Raw genomic sequence first — 25,489 nt, forward strand, 5'->3', positions numbered from 1 at the left:
CAGACTAGGAAGCAAGAGAGTGGACAGAGGTGAGGGACTAACTTTCAAAGGGCTACACCCAGGAACTTCCATCAGCCGGGTCCTACCTCTTAAAGCTTCCATAGCCTCCCACGACAACACCATCAGGGGCTGGGGGAGGCCTCAAGTGGCAAAGTGCCTGCTGCTCGGGCCAGGAGGACCTGAATCTGGATCTCGGAATCCACATTTAAAAAAAAAATTTAAAAAAAAAGCTGAGCATAACAGCATGAGTCTAAATCCAATGCTGGTGCTAGGGCTGGAGGCCCAGCCGGCCTAGCCAAAGACCTTGTCACAGAAAAGATGGAGACTGATCAAGGAAGATACCTGGTCAGCCTCTGAGCTAAGACACTCAAATACGCATGCACACATGCACAAGCACACACATGTGCACCACACACATGCACGCACATGTGCACAACACACATGCACACACATGCGCACCACACACATGCACACACATGTACACCACACACAAGCACACACATGTGCACCACACAATGCACACACATGTACACCACACACATGCACACACATGTACACCACACACATGCACACACATGTACACCACACACAAGCACACACATGTGCACCACACACATGCACACACATGTACACCACACACATGCACACACATGTACACCACACGCGTGAACACGCACACACATGCATACATGCATATATATGCACATACATGCACGTACACAAATAGTATAGTCAGCTGTGAAGAAGTGGATGATGTAAGTGGAATGCTGAATCTGAAAGAGCAGTAAAGGCGGGAGGCCCAAGGACGGAAGCAGCCATCATTTCCGGCCCCGCAGTGTCAAGTTCAGGGGCTGCGTCCTATTACAGACACAGTCAACTCAGTTCAGTGGGGCAGTTTCTTGAGAGAAACTCTCTGCATTGGTTGCTTGTCTCATCTGTCTGAAAGAAACATGGCAGGGTGGGTTCACCGTCTTAGGGTTCAGAGGGTGTAGCCCATGGTGGGGAGCGTGGTAGCAGGAGCCACTGGACGCACTGGGAGTGTGGAGGCAACTGGTTACCCATCAGGGGACTCAGGAAGCAAAGCTTGGGCTGGCAATGGAGCAGGCCTGAGGCCTTTACAGCCCGGTGCCCAAGAGGGTCCATGGCCTCTCAAACCAGTATCACCACCAGGGCCAGTTGGAGACACACGTTCAACAGGAAGTAGACTGAAGAGCTCTGTGCATGAACTTTTGTTTTAGAGACTGGATATTTGTAGATACACAAGAAACATTCTTGTGAGAGGCTCCTCATAAAAATACAGAGAACCATTTATCAGTTATAACTATGTAAATAGAAAGGTTTCAGGACAGGCCTATATGAAACATTTCCTTAGAGATTCCTGAACATATTAACAGTCAAAAGTTTCTGCCTATATCTGAAAAATAAAACCATTGGTTTTACTATCCCCTTTTGTCAGGAAATTATTTATATTGCTAAAAAGGGCTCTGATAGTGTTGTGTAAACGTTATGGACAGACATTTAATTTTCTATCATATACCTGCTGATTTCCTAGGTAAAGGGCTCTCTATCATTCTCTATTCCATGGGCCACCCAAAATACAAAGTCTCGCACATGGAAGACTGGGAGCTAGGGAAGAAAGCATCGTTAAGATGGGACTGCAGAAGAAAGGGCTGAAAGGAAGGACATCTAGGTGTGTACATAGGCTCCCTCCCGTTATTCCTGAGTCTTACCTAAAACCTCATTCACTTTCCAGCCCTGCCTCATCTGTGGATGGGAGGCAAGGCACAGGTTATGCCAGGAGTAGTTTAGCTTAAAGAGGGACAGCCTGAGTAAACTCGGGAGGCGGATAAAGCTGCTGTGGAAACTACTTGGGTGGAGCATATAGGGTGGACTCGGGCCTAGAATTCCTGCATTTACACTAAACACCTCTGTGTCACTCGAGATTCCAAGTGCAGTTGGCACCCATCTCAGTGACACACAATGCTTGTGACAGGGGCAGGAATAGACTTTGTTTTAACAGACTCTCTCACTCTGTAGCTCAAGCTGGTCTTGACCTCATGGTAATCCTCCTGCCTCATGAACTCCCATGTTTGGCCAGTTATTGGACTCCCAAATGACCCTTTGTCAAACTGTCTTTCCTAATCATATAGCTACATGTGTCCTTTTATATTCCCACAAATGAAAACTGCTGTCTTCATAAGAGACCATAAGCTATGTGATAATGCAGAAACAGTTGAGAATCCTTGTCTTCATGAAGTCAGACATTACATTTTTGGGGAAAAGGAAATACAATGCTACATTTCTAGATAAATCTTTCCATCCTTTGGAAAATTAGCATTTAGTTTAATTTTTAAAAATATAATATGCATGATGCTTTGTCTGCATGTACGCCTATGTATAACTTGAGTGCAGTGCCCACAGAGGTCAGAAGAGGGAGTTGAATATTTTGGAGCAGGAGTTTCAGATGGCTGTGCACGGCCGTGTGTGTGCTGGAAATTGAATCTAGATTTACAGAAAGGACAGCCAGTGCTCTTAAATGCTGAGCCAGCTCTCAGGGTGTGAAAGCTGTTACTATCACGACACAGGATTTTGCTATGCTGCTCAGGCTGACAGGAACGCCTGTGCCCCTTCCCTCTCTGGTGTGAGGTAGAGCAATAGGGCACGCACCGCTGCAGGCAGTTTCAGAGTTGTTTTTAAGTGAGTAAAGATCTGAAAACTTTGATTTCTTTTTTTCTAGACAGGGTTTCTCTGTGTAACCCTGGAAGTTAGCTCTGTAAGACAGGCTGTCCTTGAACTCAGAGATCCTCCTGCCTCTGCCTCCAAAGTGCTGGAATTAAAGGCATGCTCTGCCACTACCACCCAGCTTTGGTCAATTTTTTTGTGTGTGTGCTTTTACATTACAAATTTAAAGGATATTTTTGTACTGCTAGGGATTGACAGAACCTAGAGTCTCATGTATTCGTGGCATATGCTCTCTACTACTGAACTACGTTCCCAGCCCATAAAATTACTTATAGAAGGTATAGAAAACTGTGTAGACAGATTAATATTAATATTATATTAAGCTACACAATTTTATTCCTAGAAGAGTATACATCTTGGATACTGTTGCCAAATGAATATTTGAGTATCTCTTGCCGTCACAGAATAAAAACTGGAAAGCTCTGAGGATGAAGCACAGGCAATATAATAATTACATTGATGCTTTAATATGTCATGTAGAGTATTTTAAGTATTGCTATTTAAAACTGAGTTATCTAACATTTATATAAATATCTGCTGTTTCAAAATATTTGAGTGCTGATGTTGAGTTAGGTAACTGACTACTCTGCTAATTTAGACCACATTAAGATTAGTGATACAGGGGCCGGAGAGATGGCTCAGAGGTTAAGAGCACTGAGTGCTCTTCCACAAGTCCTGAGTTCAATTCCCAGCAACCACATGGTGGCTCACAACCATCTGTAATGGGATCCAATGCCCTCTTCTGGTGTCTGAAGACAGTGACCGTGTACCCACATACATGAAATAAATAAATCTTAAAAAACAAAAACAAAAACAAAAAAACTGCCTAGAAGACTTTGCAGACACTCAAAAAAAAAAAAAAAAGATTAGTGATACAGCTATTTAATATATATGGGTTAACTTGTATTTGAAAGTAGGTATTTTTCTGAATAACCTGTTGAGAAAAGTGTACTGACTCTGGGTTACAGCCATGTCACTCTCTTAGCTTGTGATGTTTGAACCCCCTCATAAGGGATTAAAAAGCCCTCAAACCACAACTTTGGTCATACTGACATCTGTCTCCCACTTGAGCATGTCTACTTCCAACCATCATTTCTCTCAGTCTCTCAAAAATAAAAACTATCAGAGTTTTCTAAAAGGTTTGGCAGTTTTTTGGAGTCTCTGAATGATTACAGCATTCTGCAAATCTGCTTCTTGCAATGTGAGCGTCTCATCCAGAAATCTGAGGAAAGGAAGAGCTGTTGCCAGGGCAAAGAGAGGGCTTCTCTGAGTTCCTTGGTATTTTTCAGTGGAGTCTTTGTAAGTACACTGTAGCTGTCTTCAGACACACCAGAAGAGGGCATCAGATCTCTTTACAGATGGTTATGAGCCACCATGTGCTTGCTGGGAATTGAACTCAGGACCTCTGGAAGAGCAGTCAGTGCTCTTAACCTTTGAGCCATCTCTAAATCTTTGCACAGTCCTTTCCCCGTTGGCTAACCGGATCTGGATCCTGGCGATGGCTCCAAGTCATTCAGTGAAACAGCAGACAAAGCGCTTTTATTGTCAACTTCGATGCTCTTTGCTTTAGAAACAATTCTTGGTGTAGCACTTCCTAGTCTGTGGCCCTGTCCTGAGAAGGGCTGGAACACAGGCTTTGTAGACATACATACTTCATTTTTTCTTTTATCCTAACTTTAACATCCACCTCATCTTTATCAAAAAACTCCCTGTAATTCTGAAGGTAATTCCTCCTTTTTGATGGAGTTCAGAAACTGCTGACTTGCACCATCAGAGTAACTTCTAAAATCATCATTTTTCCACAACGTTATATTTACGTCTACCTGTTTCTTCTGTTCAGTGGGGGACAAGCATTTGGCACCAGCCTTCTCTGCTTCCTCAAAAAGGCTGTCAACAAAATATTCACAGTCCTTTTGTGGATTTTCGTTGAGGGGTTGATTGTCAGGAGGTCCTGTTTCACAAACCCATTCTTCTTTTGTACTGTCAAGATCATCTACTTCTTTCATTCTCTTTGTGCTACTCAGGGCACGGCCCCGCGGCCTAGTCCTCAGTCCCGTGGCGCAAGCGCTGTCGCTGGCTTAAGCCCCTCAGCCCAGGAGCGCCAGGAAACCCTCTCCGGACCAGCTGACCCGCCTCCCTCAGGCCGCCTGGTGCGCGCCGGGAAGGCTCCTCACTATGCATGAACTTAAGTGTACTGTTGGAGATAGAACGGTGCTGACTGTGTGTCACCCTCAAGCCCAGCACGCAGGAGGCACAAGGAGGAGGGCGAGGAGTTCAACGTTTTCTTCAAGGCCAGTCTGGGCTACATGACACTGACTCAAAATACACTTCTCCTGGCCAAAATGGCCTACCGTTTGAAAGCCTTAGCCTCAGACGATGAGCACGGAGAAGCTGCCCCCTCTCTGTTTTGTGTCTTCCCACCTCCATGCTGGGATCAAACTTGGCTTTGTGCATGACAGGTTAGTGGGCGCACCTAGCTCTCAGCAAACAGCAGCTTCAGTGATCGCCAGAGAAAAATGAACAGCTACAAAGATGCCAGCCACATCCTGAGATGTCAGGGAGAAATGCCATAAGGTCCCAAGTCTGATCTTGGTCGAGCTCCAGATATATAATCCCTAAGGTTTCCCAGTTGCTAAACCCTATTGAGTATGACGGCCACCCCTCTAACGGAGGCACTCCGAGCAGAGGCAGAAGAACCCCAAGTTCAAGGCCAGCCTCAGGTGCAAACTAAGTTCTTGTCTCAAAAAGCCAAGAGCTGGGAGCATGGCTCAGTAGTAGACAGGAGGTTTAGAATCCCCCAGTGAGGGTTTGGGGGCGTGGCTCAGTGGTAGAGCCCCTGCCTAGAATGCCCCAGTGAGGGGCTGGGGGCGTAGCTCAGTGGTAGAGCCCCTGCCTAGCCCCAGTGAGGGGCTGGGGGGTGTGGCTCAGTGGTAGAGCCCCTGCCTAGAATCCCCCAGTGAGGGACTGGGGGCGTGGCTCAGTTGTGCAGTATTTCTTAGAATGTACAAAGCCCTGGAGTTCATCCTCAGCACCACAAGAAAAAAAATAAAATGGATTCATTGTCCTCTCATGGATGAGGTCTACAGTTAAGAACCGTGATCATGAATGAGTATGCAGGGTTCAGAGCAGGCGAGGCAGCCCATTTTGTGTAGTGGTTTCTTTCTATTCTGCTCCTTTTCGCTAAGAGGAAACAGCGAAGGCTTCTGGGAGTCACTCAGATCAGCCAAGCCTCCTGGTATTGGTTCAGACCAACTGGAAAGGACACTCTCCTACCCATTGAGATGCCTGCAAGCTATGTAGTGTGTTTCGGGTTCCCAGAGCTATCGCCCATGCCTGGTGAGTTTGGTGATACTGCTGTCTTTGAGTCATTTCTGCTCCTGTCAGTTACCCCTCACCTATACTCCTGTAAGTAACCACAATAAAACTCATTGATTCACTGAAGTGGACTTTGAGGATATCCGCCCTTGGGTCTGTTGTGGGCTCCCAGCTGGAGTGAGTAATGGTATGTTGTATCTCCCCAGGAAAAGTCTGTCACACAATGTCCACAGAGAGAGGAAGTGGGTTCTTAGCTGCCAGGCTAAGAGGGGAGGAGTAACTTATGTAAGGAGGCCCCCCATGTTTAGAATATTCTAAAAGCTGCTGCCTCAAGATGGGCTTGTAAAGTCTGTAACGCCAGCACTTGGGAGATGGAGAAGGGAGAATGTGAAGTTCAAGATCAGCATGGTGGGGGACAGGAGGGGAGCAGGAGAAGTGGTTCAGCAGTTAAGAGCACTGTCTGCTCTTCCAGAGGTCCTGAGTTCAAATCCCAGCATCCACATGGTGGCCCACAACCATCTGTAATGGGATCTGATGCCCTCTTCTGGTGTGTCTGAAGACAGCGACACTGTACTCATATACATAAATAAATAATTCTTAGAAGAAAAAAAGACCAGCCTGGGCAATTTACTGAGACCGTGTTTCAAAGCAAAAGCAAGCAAGGAAGCAAGCAAACAAAACCCCAGAAAATAGTATAATACCAAAACCTGATTGTGCGAGCCACACCCATGCTCACGCAAGCAACACTAATTATGCCCAGTGGCTCACCAGACAAACAAGCAAATGATATCAAAACGGAAAAATCTGCAAGTGACTTAGGAACAAGAAGGGGTCCAGCCAGGAGTGAGAGAGGGAGGAGAGAGGACAAAAAACATCCAGGTGCATTATATACATGCATAAAATTGTCAGTAAAAACAAACACTAAAACTTGTTAGTGATGGCGGCTGGAGAGATGGCTCCGTAGCTAAGAGCACTGGCTGCTCTTCCAGAGAGCTGGGTTCAAATCCCAGCAACCACATGGCCGCTCACAGCTCTCTGTAACTGCAGTGCTAGGGGCTTTGATGCTCATATACGGACAGACAGGCAAAACAACGCACGGAGATAACATGAATACACTGAAAAATGATCAATCAATGATGTGCAGCTGAAAGGATATGCGATTGTGTCCCAGAAGCTGACATTCGACAATGTCTGTGAGGGCTCTGTTTGTAAAAGGTGCTTGCTGTCAAGCCTGACGGCTTGAGTTTGGTCTCCAGGACTCTTTTAGGAGAAGGAGAGAACCCACACCCTCCTAGGGCTTGTCCTCTGTCACAGGAACGTGCCACACAGGCTCCTTCTCTCAACAACTAAAGAAATAAATATAAAATAAAAGCTGGGTGTGGTGGCATATGGCTTTAATCCCAGCACTAGGGATGCAGAGACAGGTGGACCTCTGTGAGTTTGAGGCTAGGCTGCTCTACATAGTTTCAGGGCAGTCAGAGCGATATAGTTAGACTCAAAAAAAAAAAAAAAAAAAAAAAGTGGGAGCGGAGGGTGGGGGTATTAAAACTTCATGGCTCTCTAGCGCCCCATAGTGGTATTCAGACGCACTGCTGCTCAATGGTCCCTGTGATGATGGCCTTCAACTCCAGCCACACTTCCCCCTCCTCTGGCAAATTGAACCTGACTCCGAGCCTGCCATTGGCCATTGCTCTGGCTGTGAAGGATGAGTTCTGGGATATACGAGACACTCTGGACTTCAGTGATTAGAGACTACTAGTGCCGCACATCCCAGGCTCACAGACACAGGCTTATGAAGGGTCGGAAGGCGTCACCTGAGCCTTTGCAACCGTACCCTGCCAGGGAGCTCGGTGTGGATGAGACCCAGAGATAGTCATGGATGGGTCTGGAGGCCTACAGAGCTCCTGTCAAGTACTGCAAAGTAAGCTCTGAGGATGACCTGATTCTCCCAACCCCCTGCTTTGCTCCCAGTGACACTTCTGGTCTCCTTGGGCTGGGATTATCGGTCCCCCAAACTTGATTATTTTCTTTTACCCAGTGCATAGTAGTCAAGAGATGAAGTCCCTTTGGGGGATATGAGAGAAAAATCAACAATATCTATTGCTAGCATTTATTGTTATTTCAATGAGTCTAAGGCCTCACTTAATGCTAAGCAGGGAAATGTACCATGAGCCACGCCCCCAGCCCCTCACTGGGGGATTCTAGGCAGGGGCTCTACCACTGAGTCACGCCCCCAAACCCTCACTGGGGGATTCTAGGCAGGGGCTCTACCACTGAGTCACGCCCCCAAACCCTCACTGGGGGATTCTAGGCAGGGGCTCTACCACTGAGCCACGCCCCCAAACCCTCACTGGGGGATTCTAGGCAGGAGCTCTACCACTGAGCCACGCCCCCAGCCCCTCACTGGGGGATTCTAGGCAGGGGCTCTACCACTGAGCCACGCCCCCAGCCCCTCACTGGGGGATTCTAGGCAGGGGCTCTACCACTGAGCCACGTCCCCAGCCCCTCACTGGGGGATTCTAGGCGGGGGCTCTATTAAAGAGCCATCATGCCCTAGCCTCTTTTTATTTTGTTTGGGTTTTTTTGATTCATTTTATTATATATATATGTTTTGCCTGCATGCATGTGCATCATGTACATGTCTTTGGATCCGCTGGTGCTAGAGTTAAGGATGATTGTCAGTTACATGTGGGTGCTAGGAATCAAAGCCAGTTCCTCTGCAAGAGAGGAAACAAGTGCTCATAACTGCTGATCCAGCCCTCCAGCCCTGTTTTTTTTTTTAAATGTATTTATCATGTGTGTAAGGCACATGCATGCCGTGGTATACATCTGGAGAGTTCCGAGGACAACTTGTGGGTCCAGAGATCGAACTCAAGCCTTCAGGCTTGAAAACGCACCCTTCAGTAGCTAATCTATCTCATAGCTGCTCTCATTTTGAAATGGGCCTTCCTAATTTGCACAGGATGATCACGGTTTCGAGATTCTCCTGCCTCAGCCTTCCTACTACTCAGGCTTGCAGGTAGCCCTCCATGCCTGGCACCTTCTCTTCCTCCATACCCTGCTTCCTGCAAAGGCCTCTGGGACTTGGCAGTGGCTCTATCTTGTGATTGGCTGAGGGGCTTATGTCTCTGCCTAGGAATCAAGTTAGAATTTCCTTTGCTTGACCTGAAATTCTTTCTGTACACCCTCTGGCCTCACTTACTGATAGCGATGTACTGAGGAGAGTGTTTGTAGATGTCATAAAGTATCCTACACAGATTCAGATGGACTCAGGTTCTTTGGGTAACATTATGGTCATGTGACCTGTTGTTGCCTAATCTGTTAAGCCGCAGTCCAGGGCTACGAGACCGAGTGTTCCTGTTTGTCTGTTTGGCTTCTAGAAACCATGAATAACCAGCCAACGTCATCATCCTGCTCTTCGGACTCTCCACTGGCTGCTTTGCCTAATGAGTCCCTGTTAGTGAGAGCACCTGGCTTGCCTTTGACCCTGAAGTGTTTGAACCCTAGCCCCTGGGGCTCACAAGGGGAGCCCCGCTAGATTAGGGTTTTTAAGGGGCAGCAGTTCCCCTTAAATCTTGACTTCTGAAGAAAGTGCTCATTGGGCACAGTGGCACATGCATACCTGTACTCTCATCGCTCAGGAGGTGGTGGTGTTCGAGGCCAATATGGACTGTATGAAATCCTCCCACAAAATAAATGAATAAATGACCAGAAAGCTGAATGGAAGCCAAGGGTGGAAGCACTAAGGACCTGGAGGTGGAGCATGAGATGTTCGTGATTATTCTACCTGGGGTTTGAGGCTAACTTGGGTTACACGATACCCTGAGTTAAAGAAAAGAGAGGGAGGGGGTTGGAGATACAACTCAGTGTTTCAGGAGGACTTACTCCCCTCGCAGGGGACACAGGTTGGGCTCCTAGGATCTACATGGTGTTTACATCCTCCTGTAACTCCAGTTCCAGGGGATCCAGTGCCCTCTTCTGCTGACAACGGGCTTCTTCATGCAAGTGGTGCACATACGTATATTCAGGCACACACATAAAACAATCTCCCCTGCAAAAAAGAAGAAGGAGGAGGAGAGGAGGAGGAGGAGGAGGGGAAGGAAGAGGAAGATGGAGAGGAAGAAGAAGAAAAGGGGGAACATTCAGTGACAGATTGTACACATGGTCCCAGTGGGTTACAGCTCTACTTCTACAGCAGACCCAGAATCAGTTCCCAGCACCCACATGGTGCCTCACAGCTGCATGTAACTTCAGATCCAGGGAACGTACAACCCCCTTTATCCTCAGTAGTCACTGGACACACGTGGTGTGCAGACATACAAGCAGGCAAAGCAATCAGTTACGTTAAATGAACAACTGGTGAGCACAGGCTGGAAGTGGGTGCGAGCCGTAAGCTCAGGCCCGCCCTTGGTGACCAGTGAGGCTTTGCATGCCACAGGTGTCAACGTCCCACTAAAATCTGTATCTGTGGAGGACTCACCACATCCAACCCACACCAAGCCAGCAGGGCAATGCCACACAGCCACATGCAGCAAGACTCACTTGGTAGACACAGAAGGCGGCTGTTCATCCCACCCCAGCTCCACTCACAGGGATGCAGTTCCTGACACCCAGGACGTGGCCCTCAAGGACATGGACCCCTCTTTCCAACCATTGCAGTATGTCATTGGGATGTACAGAGTCTCCTGTGTCCACACAGTAACTCACACCGAGGCAGCAGGATCCACAACCTGGGACACAGGTATTGTGTCTGACATCCTGGTTTGGGTGACAGCTGACTCCCACGGCTGAGAACCAGGTCTGACCTCACCACCCTCACTTTGGTTCCACTACCTCCCCCTTTCTGGGCACAGCCACTCATACCCTAGGGTGTGCTGCCTTCTTCCCCTAGGAAGAGGTATTTTAGTTGCAATTAACCTTCCATCCAGTCTCCCTCCTCTTGGGTGGCCCATCAGACTCTACTGATTAGGGAGAATTAAGTGGGAGTCATTTCTGGTCTCTGAGAACATGGGGTAGCCAGAGTCTACCCAGAATTCCACAGTCCCCTGGCCTGCTGCTGAGACCCTTGCCCTGTGCCATGCCGGGGCAGTGAATCTGCAGCCACCTTTCCTGTGGCAGGACTCAGACTTCTTAGTATCCTCCCATCCCCTGGACTCAATGGTGAATGGTATGGAGGGTCGGTTCGGTGGTCCTTACAGCTCCTGGTCCTTCCTCTATCCCACTGCAGACTCCTGGGGATTCCTGAGAGAAATAAACTCAGCTCATCCTAGTCACAAAACCCATATCACACCTGGGAAATACATCACGTTAGCTAATTGCAAAACGTTTATTTTTGTTAATTTTTCTTATGTGCATATGTGCATACCTGTGAGTGAACGCCATGTGTGTGCAGTGCCTGTGGGGCTGGAGACACTGTGGAGTCTCCTGGAGCTGGAGTTACTGGCGGCTGTGAGGCACCTGTGTCCAGCACTGCCTTAGAGATTCCTGTTTTGGTCTTGCTTTGTAACCCCGGCTGACTCAGCTCACAATCCTCCTTCCCCTGCTCCAGAGTGGTGATGTTGCAGGCAGATCTTGATCTGTAGCCCGGACTAGCTCAGAGCTCATAATCCTCCTTTCTACGCCCTCAGAGAGATGGTGTTGCAGGCATGTCCCACCACACCTGGCTTCTATGTTAGCTTTTTAAAATATTAAGGATTTTGGTGGGGGTTGGGGATTTAGCTTAGTGGTAGAGCGCTTGCCTAGCAATCGGTCCTCAGCTCCGGGGGAAAAAATTTAGTGGTATTTTTTTTTTAAAATTTTTATTTGGTTATTTTGGATGCATGGGTGCTTTTCTGCGTGTGTGTATGGACACCACACATATGCAGTACCCATGTATGCACACATGTGCAGCACCCTCAGAAAAGGGTGCTTGATCTCCTGGAGCTGGAGTTACAGATTGTGGTGAGCCACGATGTAGGTCCTGAGGATGAACTTGGTGCTCTGCAAGGACAGCCAGGGCTCTAAGCTGCTGAGCCATCAGTCAAACTCCTGTTTTATTTTAAAAACGGTGGTGTGTGTGTGTGTGTGTGTGTGTGTGTGTGTGTGTGTGTGTGTGTGTGTTCTCACAGACTCAAGTTCCACACTACAAGTGTAGAGGTCTGAAGATAGCTTGTGGGAGTAGATTCTCTTTTTCCATCACACAGGTTTCAGGGAACAAACTCAGGTTGTCAAATTGGGTGGCAAGTGCCTTCACCCGCTGAGCTATCTCAATGGCTCCTTAATCTCTCTCTTCTCTATCTCTGTCTGTCTCTCTGTCTCTGTCTGTCTCTGTCTCTGTCTGTCTCTGTCTGTCTCTGTCTCTGTGTGTGTGTGTGTGTGTGTGTGTGTGTGTGTGCGTACACGCATGTGTGCCACACTGAGTTGTGGGGGTCAAAGGACAGCCTCTCATTGGGAAATTGTAGGCAGAAGCTTTACCACTGAGCCACGCCCCCAGCCCCTCACTGGGGATTCTAGGCAGGGCTCTACCACTGAGCCACGCCCCCAGCCCCTCACTGGGGGATTCTAGGCAGGGCTCTACCACTGAGCCACGCCCCCAGCCCCTCACTGGAGGATTCTAGGCAGGGCTCTACCACTGAGCCACGCCCCCAGCCCCTCACTGGAGGATTCTAGGCAGGGCTCTACCACTGAGCCACGCCCCCAGCCCCTCACTGGGGGATTCTGGGCACCAGCTCTTCTGTCGATCCATGTCTCTGCATCAACACTTCCTGATCATTTAGTAGCTCGGGGTAGCTGCTGTGGACAGGATGCTGTCATTCCATGACACACTGGGAGTCATCTGCAGTTACTGATATCATACGGAGCATTCACAAGCTCTGTGCACCCACTGTGCCATTATCTGTTAGCAGCTCGATCGTGTAGAGGTTGGTGTCCACAGGACATCTGGAACAGACCATCCACAAAGCTGGATGGAACTGGTTGGTCTCTGTAAGCGGGTACTCAGATCCGAGCTCCCTGAAAGCAAGCAGCTTTGCGGTGTCTTGGGGCAAGTATCAGACTGGCCCTTGAGTTTGTTGGCCTCAGTGCTGGCTTTCTATCTGCCATGTCAATTACGGCTACAGCTACCCTGGGTATGAGCAGCCACTGGAACTGGCTACCCACACAGAAACTCAACCTCTTTTTAAGGTTTTTATGCTGTGTTTTTGAGAACATCTTTTGGTATTTACTTCACAGGGAGAGCTCATACCGTGCCATGGTATGTATGTGGAAGTTAGGGAACAGCTTATGAAAGTCGACTTTCTCCTTCCCCCATGTGGGTCCTGAGTATTGAACTTGTGTTCTTTAGGCTTGGTGGGGGTGGCTTTAACCTGCTGAGTTATCTCAACAGCTCTGGTTTTTTATTCTGTGTTCTTTGTAGGAATTCATTGTGTGTGTGGGTGTGCGCATGTGTGCATGCGTACGTGTCTGTGTGTGCATGCGTACGTGTGTGTGTGTGTATGTGTGTGTGTGTGTGTCTGTAGGTCAGAAGGCAACTTGGAAGAGTCTGTCCCTTCCTCCCTCTAGGTGATTCTTGGGGGTCAAACTCAAGTTATCAGTTTTGGCTGCAACTACCTTACTCACTGAACTATTTTCCTAATCCCCATAACCACTTTTTTTTTTTTCTATTCTTTTTTTCGGAGCTGGAGACTGAACCCAGGGCCTTGTGCTTGCTAGGCAAGCGCTCTACCACTGAGCCAAATCCCCAACCCCCACTTTTAAAGTCCTGTGCCTAGTATAGGATGCCAAGTACAAGCATGATGACCTCAGTGATAGTACCCATTCTGAGCCACAGAATTGGGGGGCAGCTTGTTACACAGCAACAGCTAACAGGTACACATGGTATTTCAGAGCAGGAATCAGGAGAAAGATGGCCAGTGACTGTTAGCATTTGTGGTTCTTCAGTTTCAAATTACCAAAGACTTAAAATCTCAGAAGACAAATGAGAATCTTTTTTTTTTTTTTTTTTTTCGGAGCTGGGGACGGAACCCAGGGCCTTGCACTTCCTAGGTAAGCGCTCTACCACTGAGCTAAATCCCCAGCCCCGACAAATGAGAATCTTGATTTGCACTTTTAAGACTTTATCATTAAAAAAAAGGAAAGGTAGAAGAATGTCAGAGAAGGGAGGTGGGAGAGGCAGAGAGCAGGAAGATGGAGGATTCTCCCAAACATTGGATCCAGCTGACCCTCCTTCCTTGACCATCCTTGCCCAACCCCAGTCTCTTCTCTGTCCTGGATTGGGGCCCCAGCCACCATCTTCTTCAGACCTTGGCCCAGTTCTCAGCTCAGGTCCTGGGCAAAGGGGAGGGCAGAAGAAGGGTGCAGGACCTTGAGGCTTTGTCTTTGCCCTTGAGAGACCCTCAAGTGGGCTCTTGGTCCTCAAGCCTCTGGGGGCCCCAGGGAGGTAGGCGTTGAATGGGGTGGGAGCTTTGGAGGTGAAGTCCTGAAGCCCAGGGACCATCAGGGACCAATTAGGTGCAAGGCTGGTGGTCACAGTCAGAGGCTGGGGCCTGTGGGAAGGAAGGTAGAAGTCAGAAGGTACTGCATTGGTCCCTACAATGGATGAGTGAATAGATGGGTTAGACAGATGTTGAGTCAGCAGATAGATGAATGGATGGAATGATGGATGGGTGGATGGACAAGTGGGTGAATGGTCAGATAATGGATGAGTGGGTGCAGGACTGTCTGGCTGTGTAGACAGGTAAGATGGGTGAGTGATGGATGAGTGGGTGGATGGATGGATGGATGGATGATGGATGGATGGAGAGGTGGGTGAATGGGTGAATGATCAATGAGTGGATAGATGGATGAATGAGTAGACAGGTGAATGGGTGGATGGATGGGTAAATGTGTAGATATGTTGGTGGGTGGGTAGATAAAGGGATGGGTGAAGTGTCTTTCCATCACACTTGGAAAATCCTTATTTCAGGAACCCATATTAGCATTGCTCTAGTTGGGTTCACTGCTGGAGTTTAATGAAGTTTGAGCCTGCGGATCTCTAGACTTCAAACACTCACCCTCCTTTTGACCCCAACCTCTATAGGTAATGCCATTCTCCTTCTAAGTTCAGATTCATCCCCATTGATCCTGGAAGCAAGAGAAGGTCAGTGAGCCTTCCTACCCACAGATACCCTAGTACCCCCTCACCCCTTCTGTTACCCAGGGTCCTACACCAGAATCAAATGAGTCAAGTGTTTTAGGTAGGTTCTAAGACAAGCTGTGGTGGCACATGCCTTTAATACCTATACTTGGGAGACAGAGACAGGCAGATTCCTATAGTTCTAGGACAGCCTGGTCTACAGAGTGAGTTCTAGGACAGCCAGGGCTACACAGAGAAACCCTGTCTTTAAAAAGAAGGAGGAGGAGTTTGAGGTGGAGTATGAGAAGGAGGAAGAGGAAGAAAATCTGGCCTTTTAAGAAACATTGGTCTCTAATTTGGCTGAGCCTGGAAGAACTAGAGCAAGCCAGTGGTATCATCCTCTGCTGTGTGGAGGTCAGTCATGTCTCATTTGTGAACTGAGAGTAGAAGGTATGTGGTTAGAGGTGGAGCTTGGTATAGGAAGTGCCTCAGCAGAGACAGGGAACTTACCTGGCGTCCTGACTGTCACATGTGGTTGAGTCTCTGTGTAGCCTGCCATGGACTGGCCCTCAGGGTTGAAAGATGCACCCTGCCCTAGGAAAGGGGATGGGTGTATGGTGAGCCCCAGGAGGCCTACAAGGGTGTCGGTGTGCAGACAGAATGTCAGACACCTGTGGAGGGAGCTGAGACTGAGGCTTAGGTCTGGAAGCACCTCAGAATGGGTTGGGATACAGGCAGAGGCCCAGAAGTCCCTTAGGGAGAGTTGGAGTAAGATAGACTCCCTAGGAATCACAAGAATAGGGTTGGAGCCAGACGAGACGACACACACCTTTAACCCCAGCACTTGAGAGGCAGAGGCAGACAAGGGAAGCCTGGTCTACAGAGGGAGTTCCAGGCTAGCTAGCGCTACGTCATGAGACTCAGTGTTAAGAATAAAATTAAAATTTGTCAATACTTAATTTAGAAATGATGATATTTGGGGTGTGGACAGAGCCCTGGGAACCCATGGAAGGGATTTGGGGTTCAGGTAGGGCCACAGAAGCTTCAAGAAGGGATCAGGGGCACAAGATGAGCCTCAGGAAGCCTCAAAAGATGTGGTGTAGACTCAGTCACAGGAGGCCTGGTCCTACCTGAGACTGGAGGAACTTTCTGTCCCTTTTGTACCTGTACGATTAGACTGGTCAATCATGGGCTGCACTATCCGTCTCCGGGCATTAATAAACCTGGGAAGTGATGGGGAAAATTAAAAAAAAGACAGCGTGAGGAAGTATTCAAGGGGTCAGAGAACCGCAAGAAGGAGGGTCGGCAGAAGGAATCCAGATCTGGGCTGCCAAGACCAAGGAGTGGGAGATGTTTCAGCACCGTGGACAGCACCCAGCCCAGTCACTCACCAGTTGTTCACCTGCAGAATGGTGAGCCCGGTGTCCTGGGCCAGCTGTTTCTTTTGCTCTTCTGAGGGGTACGGGTGCTGCAGCCACCAACAAGAGTCATTCTGCCTGCCCCGCTGGTGACTGCTCCCTAAGGTCTAGCCTGGTATAACTGGTCCCTAAGGCAGGAGGAAGGAGGGAGAGCCACTCTCCCTCCCTGACCAAAGAGGCCGAGCCCAACAAAGCCTTAGGAACTTACTTCCCACCCCGACCTCTCACAGCAACCAGAGGCAAATCAGGCAAGAGGGGACTCACATGAAGGGGCAAGCCCCACCCACCTCGTTCTACTTAATCCTTTTACACCTACTTCTACTTCCACTCTATACTGCTCAGCTGTACCTCCTACCCTTAGGTTTCTTCCTGTAGCAATGACTGGCCTCAAACTTGCTATTTAGCTGAGGGCAGCATTGCCTCCCATGTGCTGGGGTTACAGGTGTGCCCCACAAACCACACCCTGTTTATGCAGCACTGGGTGGAATCCAAGACGTCCTTACCCTAGGACAGCAATGCATCAAACGTAACTACAGATCAAGCCTCCTCTTTGAAGTAATATTTATATTCTCATTCTCCTCCCCACCATGTGTGCACGCGTGCACATGCACAAGCCTGCAGTGGAGGCCAGAGGACAACTTGTGGAAGTCAGTCCTCTCCTTCCACCAAATGGGTACAAGGACCAAACTTAGGCTTTGCAGTAAACAATCTTGACCTGCAGAGCCATCTCAGTAGCCCTAGTCTTGCATGTGCATACATGCGTGTGTGTGTGCATGTCTGTGTGTGTGTGTGTGTGTGTGTGCCTGTGTGTGTGTGTGTATGTGTGTGTGTGTGTGCAATAGAGAGGCTTCCCATGTAGCCCAGGTTGTCTTCAAACTGAGAATTCTCCTGCCTCAGCCTCCTGAGTGCTGGGATTGCAAGCATGGGCTGTCATTTCCAGCTCTAAGTTTCCATTTTTCTCTGTCCTTTTTCCTCTGTTCTTAGTTTATCCCCATCTCTACCTTCCTCCTACAAGGCCCTCCTCAACTCTGCTTTTAGCCTCTCCATGTCTCCTTATTAGTCTCCCTCCACAAGGCAGTGTGGTACAGGCGTTAAGGCTAGATTGCCTGCGTTTGAACCTGTGTCTGACTGGGTGACCTGTAGTAAATCCTTAGCCTCTCTGGGCCTTGTTTTCATAATGCATTTAGTAATAGAACACCCTCTACATGGTATTCTGGGATGGGTGGTGGTGGATGATTGATGGGTAGGTGAGTAGATGGCTGGAGCAGGGGCTGCTGGGAGGACCCATCTCTGGGTAGCTCTTGGTTGGAGCTTGGCCTCTGGAGCAGTGACCTCCCTCTCTCCGTGTCCATTTCCACCCAGTCTGAAGACTCTCACCGAGAGATGCTGGAACAACCAGGCCCTCATGATGTTGGTGGCCACTTTGGGGAAGATCCCCCTCTTCTTGTTCCGTCTGCGCTCCAGGTCCAGGTCCTCATCCTCTCCTGCGGAGCTGGGAGAGGCCACGCTTGTGTCCAGCCCATCTCCTGGGGAAGGAGACATGCCCGATTGGACTGCAAGACACCAGACTGCGGCTGTGTCCCTGGGAGTCCCACCGGAAGACTAGCCTTAACCCTCAGAGCAACACCCATGTTTCCTCTGTCCCTCCTAAGTTTCTCACCTTGGTCACTTGAGTTGTCCCCACTCTGGGAGGCCAGGCCTCCACTGGATGGACCTGGGGTCCCCAAATGTACAGACCCACTGTCCTCATGGTCTCTGATCCATGTAGTATTCTAGGAAACAAGAATGGGACATCAGGGGGAAAGCTTAGGGAACCCAAGCTCTGTAGGTAAAACCTGTTTCTGCTCTTCTGGCTGTGTGATCTTAGGTGAGTGACTTTGCCTCTTTGTGCCATTTTCAGCTGGTAAGTGGAAGGCAATGGCAGCTCCCCCTTGGTGTGAGAGAATGCAATGAGCTCACCTATGTGCAGGAGTATAGTGATTGGCAGGTAAGCGGGATCTAGTAGTCTATAGGACACCCTTGTCTGACACCCTCAGGACCAGAGATAACCTCAGACTTCACACCTCACTCTGAAAACCAGGGTTGGTGGTGATCAATAATCCCAGCGTTCAGAAGGCTGAGGTAGCATTGCCATGAGTTCCAAGGAACTCTGGATCACAGAGTAGGACCGATCTTTGAAAGCAATGAACTACACAAAAAAGCAAACAAAACCAATCTCGTTTTAAGCTGGGATACTGGGGCAATGGGTTTCCTCTCACCCCCAGCAGGAGCCTGGGCTCATCTCAGCACCAAACCCATTAACGTGCCCTGGCAAACCACATGAATATTAACTAAGTGGGAAAAATACAGGCTATAAATAGCCTCTCATTAGTTCAGGTTGGATTTTTTTTTCCAATGAATTTACACCGAACTTATGGAAAAAAATTGTCTCCATATGTGTTGTCTTTTATTCAGTACTGGGAACAGAACCTAAGGTATCCTTCATGCTAGGCAAGGGCTCAACCAGGGAACCACGCCCCCAGCCCTCACTGGGGGATTCTAGGCAGGGCTCTACCACTGAGCCACGCCCCCAGCCCCTCACTGGGGATTCTAGGCAAGGGCTCTACCACTGAGCCATGCCCCCAGCCACTTACTGGGGGATTTTAGGCAGGGGCTCTACCACTGAGCCACGCCCCCAGCCCCTCCCTGGGAGATTCTAGGCAGGGGCTCTACCACTGAGCTACGCCCCCAGCCCCTCACTGAGGGATTCTAGGCAGGGGCTCTACCACTGAGCCACGCCCCCAGCCCCTCACTGGGGATTCTAGGCAGGGGCTCTACCACTGAGCCACGCCCCAGCCCCTCACTGGGGATTCTAGGCAGGGGCTCTGCCACTGAGCCACGCCCCCAGCCCCTCACTGGGGGATTCTAGGCAGGGGCTCTACCACTGAGCCACGCCCCCAGCCCCTCACTGGGGGATTCTAGGCAAGGGCTCTACCACTGAGCCATGCCCCCAGCCCCTTACTGGGGGATTTTAGGCAGGGGCTCTACCACTGAGCCACGCCCCCAGCCCCTCCCTGGGAGATTCTAGGCAGGGGCTCACCACTGAGCCCCCAGCCCCTCACTGGGGATTCTGGGCAGGGGCTCTACCACTGAGCCACGCCCCAGCCTAGGCCTCACCACTGACCCACGCCCCCAGCCCCTCACTGAGGGATTCTAGGCAGGGGCTCTACCACTGAGCCACGCCCCCAGCCCCTCACTGGGGGATTCTAGGCAGGGGCTCTACCACTAAGCCACGCCCCCAGCTCCTCACTGGGGGATTCTAGGCAGGGCTCTACCACTGAGCCATGCCCCCAGCCCCTCCCTGGGGGATTCTAGGCAGGGGCTCTACCACTGAGTCACATCTTCAGTTTTCAGAATTTCATATAAGGGGGTTCAGATGCTATTTTTGTTTGTAGGCTTTTTTTTTTCTGAGATGTGGGTCAGTCTGTAGCCCAGTCTGGTTTGAAAACATACTGTGTAATTCAAGATGGCCTCAAGCTCACAGTGACCCTCCTGCCTTTGCCTTCAGAATTCTGAAATTCCAGGCCTACCTATACTACCATGCCAGACTGTTCCCTGACTTTTATGTATTGTATAACTGAATATGACCTTTCTGAGTGTGAGTACTGCTCCCCTAGACTGCCTAGATGGCAGCATTGTCCACAGAGAGGGTATGTGTGACTCTATGGGGACGTGTGTGTGTGTGTGTGTGTGTGTGTGTGTGTGTGTGTCCTCCAGGTAACTGTCCTTTGAGGATAGCAGAGAGTGTGTGAAGTCTGAACAGGGACCTTCCTGGGAATGATACCCAATCTTTTCATGTAAAGTTCTCCTGAGACTCTGATGAGTTTGGAGACAAAGGGTGTGTGTGTGCGCATGCGTGTGTGTGTGTCTGTGCCAGAGTCATATCTGGTGCCTTGCTCAAATTTTCTCCACCATATGTACTGAGGCAGGGTCTCTCGCTAAATCCAGAGCTCACTAATACAGATAGTTTAGCTAGCTGACTTGTCCCATGTACCCGTCGCTGCCTTGTAAGTGCTGGGATTAGAGTTAGGCTATCAGACTCACCCAGCATCTACATGGCTGCTCTGGATCCAAATTCCAGTTCCTAGGCTGGCACAGTGAGTACTTTTCTCACTAAACTATCTCTCCAACCCCAACCGAGGGTTTGTGAGGCCCTCCTGTGTGATAGTGTGTGGATGTACCTCAGGAGTCTTGCAGTGTGCCTGTCTCTGACTCTGGGCTGTGTCATTGCTGGATCTGTTGACAGCATCTAGGTGTGGCCCTCAGATGGCCTTTTCCAATTGAGGTGACTTGGGATCAACACAGCTGCTATGCATGTAACTGTTGCCTATTGTTCTGAGCTGATTCCAGTTTATTTATCTTTGTTTATAAATTTACATAGATGAATATGAGGCTACATGGCTGCTGGGAAACAAGGGCTTTTGGGTCAGTCTCTGTGCAAGTGTGACCATATCTGAGTTTGTTCAGCAGTATCTAGAGCTCTTTGATTCCATCAGAGAGAGCTGTGAGGCAATGTGTATATGCTATGATTATACTTGGCAGTATAACCAGTGCAGTGCAGGAGTGACTGTATGGTCTGTGCTATTATATTGTGATCTTGGTTTGTTTGAGGATGTGCAACAGCTCTATGGTCTGTGCTATTGTCTCATGACTGTGGTTTGCTTCAGGACTTTGGGTGGCTGTAGGGTCTGTGCTACTGTCTCATGGTTGTGGCTTGTTTGAGGTTGTGCAACAGCTCTATAGTCTGTGCTATTGTCTCATGACTGTGGGTTATTTCAGGACCTTGGGTGGCTGTAGGGTCTATGCTACTGTCTTATGGTTGAGGTTTGTTTCAGGAGGTGGTACTCATTATGGTCTGTTGAGTAGGACTATCTATACCTGAAGTATGACTTAAGCTGGTTGTTTGTGTATATGTGTCTATGCCAGCTGTATCTGTGGGTTGTTGTGACAGAGGAATGTAAGTGTAAGGTCCACTTCATGGTTGACATTTCTGAGGTGTTCAGATGTGAAACATAGCTTCCTGCTGTGTTCATGCCTAGCTGTCATTGCCAGGAAGTGCCTAGTGGCCTGTTGATGCCCACCTGGTCTGGGAGGCTGGGGCAGGAGGCTGCGTAGTCCTCAAGGTCCTCCCTGCAACCACCATCCCGATCCTCGATCACCAGGTCTATGGGCATCTTCCCCTTGAGGCAGGTGATGTAGCGGTGACAGAAGTTGTCGCACAGGTCGTGGACCTGGGAGGGCAGCGGGGTACTGGGGGGGCCACCCGGGGGAGCCAGGGCTGGGGTGGACAGGGTGAGGGAGTATTCTGCTTCCACTCCAATGGGGAGTAGGGAGAGAGGAGTTAGAGGGAGGGGGTGGGGCAGGTGCAAGTGAGACACCCTCACCTTCTCCAGCTCCAGCAGGTGGAACCGGAGTACCTGGATGGCCTGGACCATCTGCAAACAGAGAGGAGGAAGAAAGGAGAGCAGCTAGGTGTGGAGGTGCACACATGGAATCCCAGCCACTTGGAGGGGGCTAAGGCAGGAGGATTGCCCACAAGGACCAGTCTGGGCTACATAATGGGTTCCTGGACAATAGGGTGAGACACTGTTGTTGTTGTTGTTGTTGTTGTTGTTGTTATTGTTAATAATAATAATAATAATAATAATAATAATAAAAGATAGAGAAATATCCTTGAGACGTACAGCAAAAAAAATTACAGGGACAGAACAGAGAAACCAACTGGGCCAAAGGAGAAACAGAGTCAGGCTTAGTAAGTCAGCATTAGGAAGAATTTGATGGATGACTGAGGTAGAAAGAGAAGCGACAGGGAAAGAGTCCATCACAAGGGGAAGCTGAGAGGTGCTAAGGCAGGGCACAGCCTGCCTTCTGCTTTTGTTCCCACCTCCACCTTGTGAACTACATTTCCCAGAGAGCTTTGCCAAAGGATGAGGTCCAAAGGAAGTGCTGGTGTGCACAGAAAGGATATTTCTCACTAGTTTTCTTTTTCCCTTTCGCCCCTGCACTATTTAGGGCAGTGACGTCACTTGGCTACCTGGTTCATGATGTTAGAAAGGCAGAGCTGGGATTCAGTCTCTGACCACCTGGAGTTCTCAAATGCTCAACACTCTTGTGGTTTGTAAATGTGGACTAGTGGTTTCCTGTCTTCACCCCTCAGCCAACCCCAGGAACACAGGTGAAGGGGAAGGACAAGGGCTGGCTGCGGAGGGAACACGGGGAGGGCCTGGGCCTCACCAGGTTGTCCAGCTCCGGGTTGGAAGAGAACAGCGGCCTCTCGGAGCGGATCTGGGAGGGAGAAGAGAGGCCAGGCAAGGTGGTCCCGCCTCCCGCCCACCCTGCCTGCTGCCTCCCTTGGTACTTCGTTCTGGGGCTGCCCACCTGCTTAGCAAAGGCAGCAATATCCTCATTGAAGGAGTCAGAGGAGCAGACGTCACCACCTGGGGGTGAACCCAGCCCAGCCGAGGCCCCATCACGGGGCGAGCATGTAGCCAGCTCACACTTCTCAAAGACCAGGGCCAAGAGCGGGAAGAGGGGGTGTCTGTGGGGACAGGAAAGTGGGTATTCATCCATGAGGGGAAATATGGAGTGCTCAGAGACAGACACAAGGAGAGAAACAGACCCTGAGAGACACAAAGGGGACACTCTGGGGAACCCTTGCCTGTCCCTAGACTCACTCACCCATAGATGTCATCCTTCTCTCTCTTCAAGCTATCGCTGTCCAAGCCTGGACCTTGGGGTTGGGGCGGCCGGTGTGGGCCATAGGGCCCAGGAGCTCGAGGTACTGAAGGTGCTGCCTCTGGAAAACTGGCCAGGGCTGCCGTGTGCTCGGTAATGCCCGGGTAGTGGCTCGGCTCCTCATACTACAAGAGAAGGGACAAGGCGCAGGGAGATTAGTGTCCTCAGGGCTCAGCCTCCTTACCCAAGGTTACACAACATGTACTCTAGTCTCCAAGGATCCTGGCCTTCACAGTATCACACACGATCGTCCAAGCAGGTATGAGATTACTGCTCAGAAGACTGGCTCAGGTCAGGGGACATCTAGGAAGGAGTTGGGTGGCTTAATAACCCAGGGAGAGAAGCATAGAGACAGGTTTTGGGGAGCGAGCCAGGGAGGGCAGGGTCTGACAGGAGGCACAACCCGGAAAATCAAAAAATTTTACCTGCCTATGCACAGCTTTTTTCTGCTTATTTTAAAAATGTATGTTTTATTTGTATAGTATTGGGTTCCAGGGCCTGATGCATCCTATGCAGGGTCTCTACCACTGAGCCACGCCCCCAGCCCCTCACTGGGGGATTCTAGGTAGATGCTCTCCCAGCTTTGTTTGGTTTTGAGATAGAATCTTACTGTGCAACCCATGGTGGCCTGGAACTCAGAGCAATCCTCCTGCTTTGACCCCTGGAGTGCTGAGATTATCAACTTATCACATCCAACATGTAAATCCACCATACCCATATCCACACACAGTTGGGCACACCGCCGACATACACAGGCATGTGATACACATGCACATATATGCTATAGGGTATGGTCTCCAGAGCATGCAGGCTTAGAACACCATACCCCCAACTGCAAGCGACAACTTACAACCCTACACACACACACACACACACACACACACACACACACACACACACACACACGGGAGAGAGACAGAGACAGAGACAGAGACAGAGACAGAGAGAGCGCGCACTTAACATCAAGTAGGAATTGAATGAATGAGGAAATCAAATACATTTTGCACAGTTCAACAACAGTCAATAAATACATTTGGGGGAGGGTAACCCCATTCGACTTTGCAAACAGACCCAACCAGAAACAAGAGTATAGGAGCCAGATTTCTGGGTCCTCCTGTTATAGAATCTCCATGGGGCAGCAGGACCTTTGATCTCCAGGTAGAAGACTGTCCTTAGCAGTGGGGAGACTGGGGCTCCAAGAGGTAAAGGGCTCACTGGTATGAGGCAGAGGGTCCTGTGTGCTCTGGCCAACCTGGGAGCATTGGGCCACCTGTGTGGCTGTCACTCCTCTTCTGCTCCGCAGGCTAACTTCTCTAAGCATCCTGAAGTGAATTCACCTGCTCCCTGCTGCTCATCATGAACCCAGAAGATGGGATCTTTACTTCCTGCCAGGTCCATCTCCAACCCTCCCTACTCTCGGGGCTCCCATCTCTCCTCTGCTCTCCCTTGTCTGGCAGCCTGGTGAGATGTCCCACCCCTAACCCCAGGGTGGGTCTCAGACAACAGAAGCCTGGGGAAAGGCAGACAGGAAGAGGGATGGGGAAGACCCAAGAGACAGAGGGAGTAGGGGAGCGGGGGAGTGAGGGGGAGAGAGAGCAATAGAGGGAGGGGCAGCAGGGACTCTAAGGGGCAAAAAGGAACATTCAGAGGTAGAAAGGGGCTCGGGGCGGGACAGCGCAGCCACCTACCCTCCGGGCCATGAGCCGGCGCCGCGCGTCCTGGGCTCGGGAGGTCACGGCCTGGGGCTCATCGCGGCCGGAGGTCCCCGAGGTCCCCGCCGGGTGCCGGGGTCTCCGAGTGGCCAAGACCCGCGGATCGCGGCCGAGGGTGGCGGCGGCTCCTGGGCTCACACGGGCCCGGCCTGTGTCACATCCGGAAGTTCACGCGGAGACGCTTAACCCGCTGTCTGCCGGAGCGGGGCCTCCTCCCGAGCGTCCCCTCTCCTGTCTTGTCCCTCCCCTCTCCTCTGAGTCCCCTCCTCCCTCTCCTTCCCTGCCTCCCCTTCTTCCCCCAGTGCTGTCCCCTCCCTTCTCCTCTCCTCCTCTTGGTCTCCAGGTCTGCCTCCACCCACTTTGGCCTTTGTATGTCAGATTCGCGGGGTCTGTGTCTGGAGCTTCCCGCGGTCCCCACCCTCTCTCTTGGTCCTCTC

At 50.1% G+C, this 25,489-nt stretch overlaps 1 protein-coding gene and 1 pseudogene across 5 annotated transcripts; both read right to left on the bottom strand.

The window, feature by feature from the left end:
- Window positions 1-3,864: 3,864 nt before the first annotated feature.
- LOC116894503 lies at window positions 3,865-4,748 on the bottom strand (annotated as a pseudogene).
- A 9,381-nt stretch (window positions 4,749-14,129) lies between these two features.
- Meis3 (Meis homeobox 3) lies at window positions 14,130-25,489 on the bottom strand. 5 transcript variants are annotated; one of them, XM_032894403.1, is made up of 14 exons: window positions 25,412-25,486; window positions 25,029-25,201; window positions 23,284-23,465; window positions 22,984-23,143; window positions 22,840-22,890; window positions 21,990-22,040; window positions 21,687-21,836; window positions 18,227-18,338; window positions 17,944-18,092; window positions 16,540-16,616; window positions 16,313-16,371; window positions 15,659-15,742; window positions 15,087-15,156; window positions 14,130-14,579 (listed from the first exon to the last, which is right to left on the bottom strand). In XM_032894403.1, exons 2-13 carry the CDS (start codon window positions 25,038-25,040, stop codon window positions 15,107-15,109), a joined length of 1,137 nt encoding a protein of 378 aa, XP_032750294.1. In that variant the 5' UTR covers window positions 25,041-25,201; window positions 25,412-25,486; the 3' UTR covers window positions 14,130-14,579; window positions 15,087-15,106. The 5 variants fall into 5 exon arrangements, with proteins under 5 accessions (XP_032750294.1, XP_032750293.1, XP_032750295.1 ...); XM_032894402.1 differs by having other exon boundaries at window positions 21,687-22,040; window positions 25,412-25,489; XM_032894404.1 differs by lacking the exon at window positions 25,412-25,486 and having other exon boundaries at window positions 21,687-21,785; window positions 25,029-25,261.

Source organism: Rattus rattus, chromosome 2 (assembly GCF_011064425.1).
Source record: "Rattus rattus isolate New Zealand chromosome 2, Rrattus_CSIRO_v1, whole genome shotgun sequence".
In the NCBI taxonomy this organism is placed as follows: domain Eukaryota; kingdom Metazoa; phylum Chordata; class Mammalia; order Rodentia; family Muridae; genus Rattus; species Rattus rattus.